The following is a 15,424-nucleotide window of genomic DNA, read 5'->3' as shown; positions in this document are numbered from 1 at the left end:
TTTCAAATATGATAAATAGATCTGTACCTGTCCATTCTGGTGGACACTGGCAGTTGTAGGTATTGACTCCGTCCACGCATATTCCTCCATTCATGCACTTGTGACCTGGACAGTCGTCTACATTATTCTCACAGTTGTGTCCCTCAAAACCTGAGACAGATGGAGAAAGAAAAGAGTTATGATAAACACAGTAACACACAAGAGTTTATTAAACATTCAGTGGCCCCTGTTCCAGACACTAAACATTTCTACTGATAACCATGAACCATAGTTCCCACACTAGAAGAAGTGTGGGGCAGTGCGGGCAGTAAAATGGTTCAGAGGGTGTCTGATTGTTTACGTCTTCACATGACGGTTCCCATACGATGCCAGCAACAGCCGTGACTCCTGCCTGCTTTAGAGGTCTGCACTCCCTGTAGTGTTTGCTTGTTTTATAATCTCTCACAGTTTCAATGACTTCCTCTCTGGCAAGAGATATTTCCTGCCAGCTCCCCAGTGGTAAACCAGGAGGCCCATAAAGTAAATTCCTTCTGTTGTGAACAGAGCAAAGTAAAGTAGAGTGCAGGCGGGCTGCCTCTTCAACTCTCCCACCGTCCCATCTCCCAGTAGCTATTAATAGCAAACAGGAAGCTGACCTGGGACAGAAGCATAAATCCAAGCAACAGCCCTAACAGCTACGTCATCAGGCTGAGAAAATTCTGTATGCCTTAAGCACCGTGCTGAGGGCCTGGGAAAACAGTGGGGTGTGCAGACTGACTTTGATTTTGTGTGTGTGTTAGTGTGTGTGTTCCATTATTCTATCCTACCTGGTAGGCAAGCACAATCATAAGAATGGTCGCCGATCTGTCGACAGGTGCCCCCATTAAGGCACTGAGATGGGGCACAGGGCAGGGTAGACACCTCACACGTGCGCCCGCTGTATCCAGGTTGGCACTGGCAGCGGAAGGACCCGTGGGTGTTAATGCAGAGGCCACCATTGAGGCACACGCCAGGCTTGCGGCACTCATCAATGTCATTGCGGCAGTTCTTTCCCTGGAAGCCAGGTGGGCAGGAACAGTTGTAGTGGTTATTCCAGTTGGCACAACGGGCCCCATTGGCACAGGGACTTGTGGCACAGGCATCGATGTTAGCGCAGTCTTGGCCTGGAGATAAAACAGTGAATTGTATTCAGTTAATGTAGTATTTAGGATCTCCCTCATCAGATACGATCTTTCTAATGAAGACAAATTCTGATGGATGTACTGTACCTCTGAACCCTCTCTGGCACACACAGGAATATTGTGGGACACCATTGACCACCTGGCTCTTGCAAGCTGCTCCATTCAGACACGGCAATCGATGACAGGGATCCAGATACTGACAGAGAGGACCAATGAATCCGGGACGACATCTGGACAAACAAATTCACACACACACACACACACACACACACAAATATTAGGATGTCTTCAGCCTGCTGGTCAAAATAGGTCACAAGCTGACAAACTAAGGTATTTAAGACAGAGCTGTGACACTCCAACTCCAGTGTAACCCCATTCCCATCGTGTTCTGCGTTTGGCAATCAAGACCCATGACACCTTGGCAAATCCTGCTGCCTGACTCATGCCTTGGCATGAGTAATGCTTCTGGGCCCTGGGATGAATTTATATTAGCATAGCTTATCCAATAAGTACTAATCATGCAATGCATTGTTCATGGAATGAAAAACACACAGCACACTCACAAACAAACTTTCAAATATGAAGATGGAAGGAGGCCATCTTTCTGTGTCTTATAAAGCAAACACTTATTTCCAGCTGGAAAGCCTCAGTCTCTCCATGTCGGGTAACATTCCTGCACTATTACAGTTTTTCCACACCTCAGCTCTTGTTTCTGTTCTTATATATGAAAAAGAACACACCCAGAAACAACAGTCTGGAAACTTAACAACTGCCAACAAATACTGACATGAGAAAAATGAGGCCTACACACAGCACGCATAGCCCGAATAGGAGAAGCAGCTGTGGTATTTGAAGGAAACAACACATCCCAGTGAATATATTTTGGTAGAACAGTGCATTATCTTGATAAAACACTAATGTCATGTCTACACACAACTTGTCCCGGCTGCATTTTGCATCTCACATGTCTGACTGAACAGATTTGCTTCTATCTTAATCTAATTTATTTTGACTCTTGTGTTTTGCGCTAGTAACTACAGTGATTTTGTATTGGGCTCTGAGCGCTGCCAAACTGCGAGTGACACTCTGTATCGTGCCTGAACGAATCCTATGTAGACACAAGCAGACGACTGGAGCTGCAGCCGCTCCTCTATTGTGCTGTTTTTGCTACGTCGACTGTGTAGACATTGTGCAAGTTTGACCTAAACTTGCTGCACTAAGAATTAGAGATAAACATATCAACAGGGCTTCCTATAGCTCTCTTCAGAGGTCCTATGGGAGTTTAGACAAAGTTTGGACTCACTAAGGAGGTCAGTATGAGTTGGTAACTCTATACCCACAGTGGAGCCCCTGGCTGGGGACTAGCCCCCTCTTCAAACAGGCTGTTTGATGCTGATGACAGGGCAGTGACGGCTGGGTTGTGGCCCGCCCTTGGGCTCTGTCTTCTCTTTCTTTGGAGAAAAACCCCTGGGCAGGATCAACAATGGTTTTTCATCTGTTCTCTTTTACAGGAACGTTACCACTACACTGGTGTAAGTTCATCTTTTACTTTTTTGTGGTGAGCTTCTCAGCCCTGGCTCTGAGAGTGAAGTTGCTCCAGGTTAGGCTAAAGAGGATAAACTTATCCAAATCTAGATTTTCACTGAAACAGTCTGCTTTCTTTCTGACTAGTCTGCGCTCGCTCAGAAAAACTGGAGACTGCACAGTTTTGTTTGGCTGTTTTTCCAGCTTGACAAAGACAATAGTGAAATGGAGGAGCCACAGGGCTATCCAGGCACACAGACGTATCCACAAGAATGTGCATATACTCAGAAGCAGCGCAGAAAAAGAAAAACGTCTCCTAAATAATGGTTTGTTGGCATATAAAAAATTAATCAAAGGTCTAAGCAAAACAACTATAAATGCCATAAGGAAGGACAATTTTCCCATGGTGATAGCTATTGAACAAGGTCAGCACTAAAGCGCTGAGACTTGGTTTGGAAGTTAAAGTAAAGCAGCACTAGACCACTAGATGCTGAGAGAGTTTGCAGTTACTACAGCTACTCTTTCATCTCATAAAGCTCCCCGAACGCCAGCTTGCCTTTCCCCCTAACAACCCCCTCCTCTCACGCGCTGAGAGGTCAGATGTCAGAGGTCCCCCGTCTGATTGTGATGATAATGTCATGGCTGCAGGGAGTGGGGTGGGGCTGCTCTGCGGGAGAGAATGTCTTTAGAAGGTGGAATTGGTGGAGCGGGTGACGAAGAGGAGGAGAGAGTGGTCTGGTCCAGCAAGAATGTCATGTCATATTTCCTGTAATCCCTCGTCCCTTGCTCTGAAAACACCGCACTCACTCCTAATGCACGATCCCTGTTCCCCTGGCAACCTCACAGACGAACAAGCAAGCCTGACACCCAACCAATCACCCCTCCCCCTCACCACCCACCCTTGGTCCCCATGGCTATTTGTCATGGCTTGGCTGGGTTTATTTAGAGGCAAATTAACTATGTCTGGAATCTAGGGTATCACTAAAAAATGAAACACAAACGTGGCACAAAGAAGGCTTTGAAAGGACTGAGGAAGAAAGTTGCTTTTGGAGCTGAAAAATACAACACAGACTGATACTCAAATTCTTCTGGAGCCGCTCTGTACCATGGCCATTTGACTTCTGATGAAAGCCACAGAGCTACAGTCTTAACATGCTGTTGTTCTCCAAAGACCATCGTGACTCTGTGGACAGGAAATAATTTACAACTCTTTCCAGGAAGTATTGTGTGTCCCAGTGCACGTTAATGTTGCACTACAGAGACTAAAATACTTGGTATTTAGAATAAAGGTGTGTTCAACCATGAGAATAAAGTGCGTTGGTAATTATTTGTGTGTGTGTGTGTGTCAGTTAATATGTGTGCACATGCGTGTTTAAGTCTGCCGATAGTAGTAATGTCTGATAAATTATTTGTCCTCCCTTACAAATACACAGTGAACTGAGCAGCCAAAACACACATTCTTTTGTCTAGACCTGACTCATTGCCAACATGCTACTCCCATAACACACAAATCAGAGTGCTATCAGTGCAGCGACTATGAGAGACACACAGCTTTGTCCTGGTGCACCTGAGAGTCTCCTTATCGGGCTCTTTACAACCTTGTGGATTCCACTGCCTCTGGGAACAGCAGGGCAGGAACTGTGCCTTCGCCTGGGCCCAGCCTTATTTGTGGCGGATGTACAAGGCAGGTGCAGGGTGCTGTTGTGCAACGGGCCCCTGAGAGATATTTAGTGAGTGTCGACTTGTGACCTTTGGGGAAGAGAGTGCAGCAGATGAGGAGGAGGTCTTTGAGTGCAACAGAGGGGATGGCCTCTGGATAATCTCTCTGTGTCAACACGTATGAAGGTTTTTGCCAGCTGCTGCCACGGCACTGTGCATCTGTCCGCATCTGTCAGTGCACCTCTGGGTGTCTGGCAGTTACCTCTCCTGCCAGACTTTAAGCCAAAACAACTGCGCTGTTTTGCTCATGGGACTAGTCCAGGAACCAACACACATACACTCACACACGGGCCATTTCACACCACTCAAGAGATGTGGTCATCCCTCACAAACACATGCATTAACAGTTTCTCTTAACACACTTTTAAGACCTTTGCACAACGGCGCCACCGCAACAAAGCAAACACATGCAACAATCACTGCACGCCCAAACACAAAGAAAAGAAACTTACAACCAGGCTCAGCGTCTGAGGAAGGGTAGTGTTGTTGAACCCATAAAGGGGAAGATCCATTGAGGAAATTATAAAATAAGGAGGAAAGAGATGGCAATTTTGTCAAACATTTAATGAAGAAGAGTGATATATAATGAAGCTATATTATAAAACATTTTTGTCATTTGAAACATGACATTCCAGTAGTGCATTGCGATTTCTCAGTTGTTTTGTGTCAAGTATCAGGATCTTTTGACTAAAACCATTTGATTTATGTAAGTGAGTTCAGTCACATATCCTTGTGTAACACAATGCCAGTTTTCCTGCTTTCTGGGTCACCGAAGCAGGGTAACCTGAGCTCATCCTCTCCTATACAATAGCAGCTACTCTGCCAGAGGTCAGAGGGTGGCTCACCTGTGAACAAAGAGGCTGTAATCTCTGACATGGTTCATATACACAGTCATGCTCCACAAAGCAACAAGTATAAAGGAGTCTTCCTATCTCAGAGGGCATTTCCTAAGACAAACAGAGAGGAAAGCACCAACAGAACTACCATTTTTTTTACTTGGAGCACAACTATCTATCTAACTATCTATACTGCATGAAAGGATATAATTGAATTCTTTTGAACCTGAAGTTGCTAGAAGTAAATATTCAAAACTTTTGGAAAACTCTTTCAATGGTGTTTCTTTCTCTCAACACAGCCCTCTTTCTCTCACCCCCTCCTTCCACAAGCAAGCAAGAATCAGCTCTACTCCTTTATGAGGGTCCATACTGACACCACACTGCCAACAGGAGCCCATCCACCTCCCCAACACCCCCACCCCTTCCAACAGGCTCTTCTGCTCTGCTCTCCTCAGCTTGGCTCTCCCTTTCTCAGCAAAGAGCCAGATGGGGGGTTGGGGAGTGTTTTGTGGCCCAAATAAAAGAGCTAAAGTAGTCAGAACTCTTTTGTATAAAAGTGTTGGGGGGGGGGGAGGCAGTGACCCAAACAGCTAGTCTTTCAGGCCTGGGCTTACACGGACCAACAGGCCTGGGCTGTAGCCTGGCAACAGTAACCCATGGTGAGAGAGAGCCAGAGTGAGAGAAAGGGTGTGATGAGAGACAGGGTTTCATAAGGACAGTTGGAGCACTTTAGAGGACTGATCCCCTACATATGCAGGTAGCGCTGAGCACTGTGCGGGGCCAATTCAGTCTGGTAATTAAGTACGATCATGTCTAAAACGATGCGTGTTTCACAGTTTAAAGTGCAAAGTTTGTTTCAACAATTGTGCTTAGACACACAATGGAGGTATTGAAATCTCCAGAAGGAGGTTTCCAGAGCACCCTCTGAGCATGAATATTAAACATGTGAATACAAGGACATTTAACTTTCACTTGAGGAAAAGCAGTAATGAATCTGACTAAAAGGCTAGGAAGGTTGTTGGTGCATCCTTCTCACTTCTGATAGCCCCACAACGCTCAGATCTATACGTGTAACGATATACATCAAGAATGGAAATGTTGGGAATTTCCTTGGCAGTGGGGACTGCACAGATCTGCTGCACCAAGAGAATAAAATGTACTCTTGTTGCTTAGTGTTCAGTCAGACAAAGGCTTGCCATTTTTACACTTGTAGTTCATACACTATCTCAACAAATTTGCCTCAAGTGTCAACAGAATTTTTGGAAGAGTACTCCCTGACATTTTTCAAATAGCAATGCTTTTGCCCATAACCACATTGCATGAATCCCAGGGTCGAGGTCTTTCAAAGCATTCTCCACTGAACTCAACCACAAAAACCCCACCCAACCACCTAAACTGAACCAGATTTCTATAAAACTTTGAAATTGAAATTTAAAAGACCCTAACCTCAGCCTAGCATGACAGATCAAGTACAATGCCTTGTCCAATGTTTTCTCTCAAGTTAGCCTTAAGAAAATGTGACAAAAGATATCCTGGACCTTCTACCAGGCTGCACTGCTTTTCATTTCACAGCAAACATTTGCAGGACAATGAATGTGAACTAAATGGAACTACAACATCTGATAAACCATACTCCAGTTTAATAATGTTGACACAAACGGTCATACACATTGACTGAGACCAACACGGACTCTCACTTGCTTATAGTCTTGAAAGAATGAGATTTGTTTACAGGGCACTGGCAAAAGTTCTTAGTGATAAGCTAAGGAGAACACCAGCAAAACAGCCAAGGAATGTCTATTATCTCAAATGCCAAAGAAGTACTATAGATGTTAAAGAAGGTTGTGTGCCAGTCATACCAAATGAAACATTTTATAGAACTAAAAAAAATAATGATGTAATTTTGTTTTATTTCCATGTGGCCAAGTATTTAAGCTACCAAACCACTGATAAACCTTAAATTAGGAAAAGGTAAACACTGGCAAAATGCTGCCTGGTTAAAATCAAGATGTCTGTGGAAAGTGTGCTTAGTGGAAAAGTGAATGCCTTTTCCTGAATCATTTAATGATGGACCCATCCCTTCCTCTTCTAAAAGGGAGGGAGAGACTAAGGAAATTTTGCTGGCGGACCTCAGTTATTTCAATTGAGCCTGCCTGAATGTCTCTTCAGAAGTCATCGTCTCCCGAATAAGAACAAACAGCTAGGGGATGAGACTTAAGAGGCAGGCTTATCCCTACATAAGCATGTGGTTCAGACATACATTGCCTCCAAAAATAATAATAATGCACAAATCCCAACTGGATGTTCTTGTGCCATCTCACAATAATGGCAAAACTGACATTAATGATTGAACAGGGTTAGTTTTCTGATGTGACGTGATTATTCAATTCCACATAGTTGGATGTAAGTTCCAAGTAATAAAGAATAAAGTAATTTTAGCACAATGTAGCCATGTGGTGAGGAGGCGGGATGAAATAACGTGAAGCAAAAGATGAGAAAGCTGAGTAGCTTGGAGACCCGGCTACACTGAGTAAGCTGCTTAAGCTTCTCTGATAAGACAGGATGTGCGTAGCAGGGAGGTCAGAAGGCACCACTTCCTGTGATGGGGCCTGGGAACCACAGCTCCCAGTCTCCAGTCATGACCCAGAGAGAAGAGGAGACAACAAACCCAAATCTTCCTCCCTATGATGGTGTAACCTCTTGGTCAGAGAGTACTCATCACCTCATGGACATAACCGCTGTCACTCCTATGAAGTCATTTGAAACTACTGGGTCTGCAATGCATCAGTTTTCCCGGACATGACAATGGCTCCATCTGTCTGCCAGGACAGCATGAGTGATATGGGCTATGTGTTGCCTCACAAAACTGCAGAGTAACTAATTGCAAATCAAACAAGTCATTCTAAACATCTCATTTTCAATGAGACTAGGCTGACAGTATTGTTAAAGACATTCCTGAGGGGGCTACCAGGGTGAATGGATGGGAGGTATGGACAATAACCTGAAAGCACCAGAGGGACAGGAGGAATCTTACTAAGCATTCCTTTCTAATCCACCATAAAGATGCCAAAGAAAACACTAGCCCTGAGGTGCTCTGAACTAAGCTAACAATATAATCTGCCTCTATGTGCCTTGGCATGTGTGTATTTTAGTGAGCTGTGCTCCTCAAAAATGCATTTTTCATCTGTTTTTGATAAAAGAGTAAATTCACATGTAGGTACAGCATTTCCCATTTGGAAAGGTTGTAATCTCTCCTGGGAAAATGTTAGTCTTTCTTATTCAAAAAGAAGAAAGCCTATGTGTAAATCAAGTGGGCAGATGCAAACTTTTTATAAGAGAAACAGCACTCTACACTGTCTGGACAGTCTGCCCCCTATCAAAGTCAAAGATGTCCTCTTTTATCATGTTGTAAGAGGCTGGGAGTTGCTACAGGGTCAGAACAAAACACTCACAATTTATATGGTCACTCTGCTACTGAGGCCAAGGGCAAAGCATTTATAAAATAAGGAGGACCAGTACATCCATTCATGGGCCTCACACAGCGGACTCTATTTCCATTCAGCTTAGAGGATCTGAGAGGAAAGAGTTGGTCATAATCTGTGATCTGCCACTGTGTTCAGAGACAGAGGCAGAGGATGCGCTGCCAGAGCTGGGACAACATGCAGAGACAGAAAGAGTGGACGTGATTGCTACTCCACTGTGAGAGAAGCAACATGTGCTAGAGGGGAGCTACCGGCTTCATTCCTCCACAAGCTTGTCTCTCACAGTATGGGGGCGGCTGACTGCTCAATGGCAGCACCTGGCCCTATGCTTCCCCTTTGTCAAGATCTGACTTCACTGGATTACCATCACAACATCCACCAGCTGTCCTCTACACAGCCCCCCCACCCCCACCCCTGCTTCCTACCCAGCCTCCCTCTACCCATTCCCTACCCCCAGTCGGACCCCTCCAGCTGGATCCTCTCTGAATGACACCCTCTCAATCTGCCTAATTATCTCTCCTCTGGCCGTGCCGCTGTGGCCCTCTCTAGGCAGCACATTCTGCTCACGGGGCAGAGCTGAGGGACCAAAGGCACTTCAAATGGACTTCCTGACTGCTCACCTAGAAGGCCACACTCTCTGTGACACTACCAACCCTTCACTGTCAAGTTCAAAACTCTGGCCCACAGTAAGATAATAGAAAGAATACTTAAAAATATGTGTTGTGTATTAAGAAGAACAGTGTGTCAGAAAATGTACATAACACGTAACATTACAAGATAAGTTTGTATTTTGAATCCATGCAATGTGAACTTTATCTCTGGTGCAGACATGTAGAACTACAAAATCTCTCCTACATGTTGTATTCATCTGCAGGCCTCAAACAAAGCCTGGTTTGGTAAAAGCCACACTCCCACCAGTGCACACTGAACATGTACTCAGACTCTGACACAAAGGCCCGTTCAAGAGCAAATACCATGCGGTTATGAAATGCCTCCATGTCAATGGGAATCATCTCCATTAAACTCATTTTACCTTTAGCCATGTACGACAAGGATTCTGAGCTCAACACAAGTTGACTCCAATCTGACCCTGGTTTACAACTACAGTTGGACTTACGTTATTGCTAAAAATGATGTCACATTTCGATGACAATGCATTGGTCACTGCAGTGTTTGTCCACTGGGTTGTTTCATGTTGGCACATGCAGATGATTTGGTGTAACTCTTTTTAGGATCACTTTTGGAATAGTGTATGCTACTACTCATTCTACATCATGTTGATTTGTAGTCATAAAGAAAGGAATAAATAGGTGACTAGCAGTTGCAGCATGTCTATTGGAAGTTAGTACTAAAGCTTGGAGCAGGGTCATAGAACCTGGTTGGAATACTCTATCCTTTGGGGACTAAAAGCATTAACCAACTTTTACTGGGTCACTGAAATAGATGAAATGGGTACCAGAAGGTTTATTCACTCTAACAGTTTTGTGAGGATTACTACTGTAATCCCCTATCAGCAACTCTGGACTGTGACCTTTACTAAGTCACCTGAGGAGGAGTTCAGAATGCTCACAAACTCAGAGAAACTAACAAAAAAGAGAAAAAATTATGAGAGGACTTTGATTTCCTGCATGTTAAAACTATAGTGTGGTTTCACAGTTTGCCAACAAGACAGGGGATACATTGGTATCTGGGGCAGTAACAATGACACCTATCATACACAAAGTATTACTGTCACTTGAGAAGCTTCTTGCCATAAGAAAATTAAATAACACAGTGGCTGGACAACAGGCCAGAGCAGATGACCATTCTCTACACTGAACAATGTTTGTGGTTCTGTTGAACCACAGTGATTTCTAGCAATGCTGTTTTCCACTGGTTCTCCAAATTCCTGTCAAATGCCAAAACATGTATCTGTATCTGCATTTGTTTCTGTCTTTCTATTCTGTATTGGCCTCATTTTGCGGCAGCCTTTATTCTCTCTCTCTCTCTACGCCCTGCTCTGATGGTGCCAGGTTACATCCAGGTATCTAGTTAAAGAAAGGGTCTTTTCTGCTGTTTTGGATCTCCCGTTTCTGTGGGCTCCCGAGGGAAGGGGTGGGGTGGCTCCACCACTCACCTCTGTCTAGGACTGGTCTGACCACTCTCATGTGGCCACGCTCCGCTCCACTGCTCTAGCCTGCTATGGGACTCTCTCTGCACTGTGTGCTATGACATTTGTCCCTTTCCATTAGAAATCCTTTCCCTTTGCTCTTTAAGTGTTCTTTTTCTTGGCACTGAGCCAGCATAGTGATTACAAATGGCCAACTCCTACGCACCTAACATTGGGTACACATACATGTACACAGCACAAAGGACTAGAGAAACACAAAGGGTGAATGAATGAATGGCCTCTTCCAAAAAAAGAACAAAGACAAAAAGTACACATTCCCTGATTACTAACACATACTATCTAGTCGAGGGAGAGTGACATTTATGTGTGGTGTTGAAAATAAATAATATACCCAGATTTGCTGAAAAAGGCAGTGGCCATATGAAATTATACATTTACTCACTCAATGACACTCGCCCATCTTGGCTCCAGCTAATGATTGAAAAAATGTGGGTGGTAGTTACGTGTTCCACATGCAGTCTAGTTACACATTGGCTGGTGTATAATGGCTTCTATTGGCAGTACAATTACTTTGTGCTACAATTTCATTATTTTTATGTTTTTAAAAAATCTAGATGTATACATATGAAAAAAAAAAACTCTATTATTTGTTTGCAAAAAGTGCAGTCATTGTACTGGCTCAACTTTTGACCCCTGCAGTAGGGTAAACTGCTAGCCCACTCCAATAAAATAATAAATTTACGGTTTTGGAGGGAAGCAGCTGGCAACCAAGGAGTTTTTTGTTCTATGGATGACTGTATCTCCTCCATCTGAAACACTCAGGCATGTTTCCTTAGCTAAAGGGGTTTTTAAAAGGACAAATGACCCCCAGGCAAGACACTGTAGGCTATTTAACTTGACTATTGTAATAGGTTCCCACACAACCCCCCCTCACCAATTTGAAAAACAAAAGCCTTATCACTGCCAAAAGATGTGAGAGCTCAAAAATGCCCAAAGCAGGCGGGAAATGAAGACAGTTTATGAAAAAAAAAAAAAGTTTTTTATACCCTTGAAATAATCTCATATTTCTAGTAAAAAGTAAACCACACAAGAAAAATATCGCACAATGAAAGTAACAGTAAAAAAAAAAAAAAAAAACTGAGAAAACACCGAAGGAAAACTTTACTCATGCCAAGTGCAGCATAATGCTGTGATTTATGTCTGACAAAGCTCCTTAACAGGTGCAGGAGATGACTGTGGCAGCCAAACATGTTGGAGCTTGCTGATGCTCATCTGTGTAGGCCTAATCAATTTGTCCTGTCTTTCACCACTTTTACATGACTGTTGTGAATTAACAGTCAACTGGAGATAAATAAGGGATATTCACATCATTGTTTAAGACTGAGCATCAGACTAAAAATCAATCTTTTCCCCGGAACCTTTGAAGAACCAACGAACAAATAACAGCCTGTGAAAATCAATTTACACACAAGGCCTATACTTTTGGTTCGAATGCTTTTCAAAAACTGAGTTTATGAAGTAAGGAGGCGGGAATAAACTCGGATTAGGGGAAACTTTGTCTCCTCCTGGTACATCTTTACGTTATGTTCCACTTACATGCATCGAGAAGATGAATCTAAGCATGTCCCTCCATTTTCACAAGGTCTGTATTTATCCACGCAACGGAACCCTGTGGAAATTGGAGAAATGAGTTAGAGAACCACAAAAATGACAAATCCACTGTAGCCCTAGAAGGAATATATAATCATTCATTCAATAAATCACAGCAAAGCTATGAATAATGTCCCATTGGGGGAGTATGGAAGATATTTATTAACTTTTTGTAAAACATCTTTGAGATAGTCAACTCAGATAGGACTCCCTCAAACTGACTGATACAAAGCACAACCTATCTTTCTAGATAACAGACCTCAGCCACTTGTGGCATCTTGCAGACACACCCGCATGTTTGTTGTTTACTATGTCAAAAGCTGATAAACCTCGATGGAGATATATGCTGACACCTACATACTGAGATTGTTCCTGTTTGGAAACAAGTTTCTCTTAGAGACATTAATTAGTCTGACAGTCATTGCTCAGCCGCTTCGAGGGGGAAATCATTCCGTTGTTTAAAAGGCCTTTGTTCAGAGAGGACGGGGGGACGTCGGCTCATCACTCCCTGCTTCAGCCTAAACTAATTTTCACCTCATCACCCCCCTCCCCACGTAGCCTGCGCTAAATACAATTTTGGAAACTCATTAGGTTAAACATCCTCGCACAAGTCTCCGCTTCTCAGCCAAACTTTTACATTGCTCCGGATGTCCCAGGAGCTACTTCGGGTTTTGTTAACTCGGTGAAGAAGCGGTGCTCAAAGTGTCATCAGGACTTTTCCCACACAAGAAAACCAACTACTGCAGAAAGATCTCATGTAATCTGAAAAAAATATCTGCTTACCCCATACAGCAGTGTGAGATTTATTCACAAAAACAGCTGAGTGTGTGATATTTTGACACGTGATGCGTGTAAATGTCTGATAGTATTATCTGATGCGGTGTAATTATTCATAAGAACTCTGGGAATATTTTCCGTTAATATATGTAACTTAAACTACCAGATAAAAGACGCAACTAAGAAGTAAACATGAAAGTCAATTAGGCATAAAACATGGCAGAGCTCACTGGTAGCCCAGACAGTCAGGGATAACCCCAATTTAATTTGGAACCGGACCGTGGATGGGCTGTCCAGACATGTCCAGTCGACCTATGGAAATATAGCCCACTTGGATGCAGTCAGTTTTCACTGTACAAACAGACTTACCTTCGCAAATATGCATAAAAAATAAAAATGACAAAATAATCCATGGAATATTTCCTTCCATTTCGGTGGAAAAGTTTCCAGCGTTTCAAGTTGGGCTGTTAGTAGAAATACATCCTTTGTTAAGTTCACCAAAAAATAAAGGCTCCAAAATCGATGGGGAATTTTTCATAAAGTCAGCCGGAAAAGCGTAGCGTTAGGTCCCAATCCCGTATGATCCTCCGCAGCTCGGCCACGGCTGCTGTGATTCTCGGTTAACCTCCTGAAACTTCTGAAAAACTTTTCCTTCCCGATGTGTTCCAGCGTCTGCTTTCCCCGCCTCCTCTGTCTTTCTCTCTCTCTCTCCTCCACACTAGATAGTTCCTACGCAGAGCTTCCCAGCATTGGGCCCTTCAGGGTATTCCCCCCCCACACCCACCCTACCCTACACTACACACCCCCACCCTCAGCTTCACACACGCACAGAAAAAAACGAATAGTTTGATGTAATACACTGCCTACAGCTTGAGATAATGGAGGCAGGAAAATATAGTGATCAGAGTTCCAAGTATCTGATGCAGTTATGCAGTTATGGACCAAATCTACCAACAGAACTGGGCACTTTGCTGAGGCTCCAATTAAAAAGCTGCCTTTACTAAATGACAAAACACAAAGGAAAAACAAAACAGAGTCTACATTGAATCAACAGTTGATTTCTGTGGGTTATTTTACAGACATATAGCCACAAATGACTACATACTCCGGAAAACTTAGTATTGGGAGTGTATACAACTGATGTTGAAGCAACTGCAACTGACAACAATTGTAGGATTTCAAGAATTATTCCAGACACCTCAGATAACCTGAAATCCACTGGTATCTCTTGGAAAATGTTCATTTATGATTCTTTTCTGTAAACCCAGAACCGCAGAAGACCTGTTGTGATAAAAACACGAGGACTCTGGAGGTTCGAGGAATCTGTAAGTTATACCAGCAGTATAATAAAATGTAGAGTGATGCTCAGAAAAATGCAGTTAACACACATCTAAAAAAAAAAAAAAGACTCAGATTATGTCAGAAGTTGGTTCTGTATTATGGTAGCAGACTGAACTTTGTCTAATCTTGTGCGAGCTTACTTGTTTGTTTGTGTTTACAGTTGATGAATTGCAGATAAGTGAGTGAATTGTGTTTACATGGTAGCAGAGAGGCAGACAGCATTCCTATTATCCCAGTGGCCCATGAACCGAGTTGCAGTCCTGCACCTCCTCAGCCTATGGCAGTGGACTCATTTTCTGCAGCCGGTGTATAGTGCCTCAGTTGTTCTGCGGCGCAGAGCGGAGCCAGTTGCTTACAGAGACAATAGCCTTGATTTGAATCATAAAAGGAGTCCGGCATTATGACACAGTTTCTCTCTGCAGGGGAGGGTAGCACACTAATATTCAAGCACACTGCTCCTACCCCACCGTCTCCCCCACTTCATCACACTACTCCTGGTCCTGGCCTTGAATAAATTACAGGCATGGGTAGGGCCATGAATGTAGCAGGCTGGTTTGGAGTGAAGTTCGTTAGTGCATGTGACGTCATCTATAGGGGTCAGTGAAAAGAGCTTGTTAGGCCTCACAGACACCTGCTTCATTTGGCACCCACCGTGTGATGAAAGTTGGGCTACACAAAGTTTTCAATGGCTTTATTTAGCTTTTTGTGCACAATGACATGATTACTTTGTCCTGTATTCTTCATTAGCACTCAGATATTACTGCAACTGATTGAAAATCCTCTTTAAAATCTCATGCAGGCTGACATCCAAGATGATATGTCCGT

General features: G+C 43.5%; 1 protein-coding gene across 1 annotated transcript in view; it reads right to left on the bottom strand.

The window, feature by feature from the left end:
* notch3 (notch receptor 3) overlaps positions 1-13,957 on the bottom strand; it is a 29,841-nt gene extending 15,884 nt beyond the window's left edge. Inside the window, 5 exon segments of the mRNA XM_018705073.2 lie at positions 28-150; positions 807-1,142; positions 1,248-1,390; positions 12,428-12,500; positions 13,628-13,957. Of these exon segments, the coding sequence (XP_018560589.1) occupies positions 28-150; positions 807-1,142; positions 1,248-1,390; positions 12,428-12,500; positions 13,628-13,688 (736 nt within the window). The 5' untranslated portion in view covers positions 13,689-13,957.
* Positions 13,958-15,424: the final 1,467 nt, after the last annotated feature.

The sequence above is a fragment of the Lates calcarifer genome, linkage group LG11 (genome assembly GCF_001640805.2).
Source record: "Lates calcarifer isolate ASB-BC8 linkage group LG11, TLL_Latcal_v3, whole genome shotgun sequence".
NCBI classification, from domain to species: Eukaryota; Metazoa; Chordata; class Actinopteri; family Centropomidae; genus Lates; species Lates calcarifer.
This window is presented reverse-complemented; position numbering and strand designations above follow the sequence as displayed.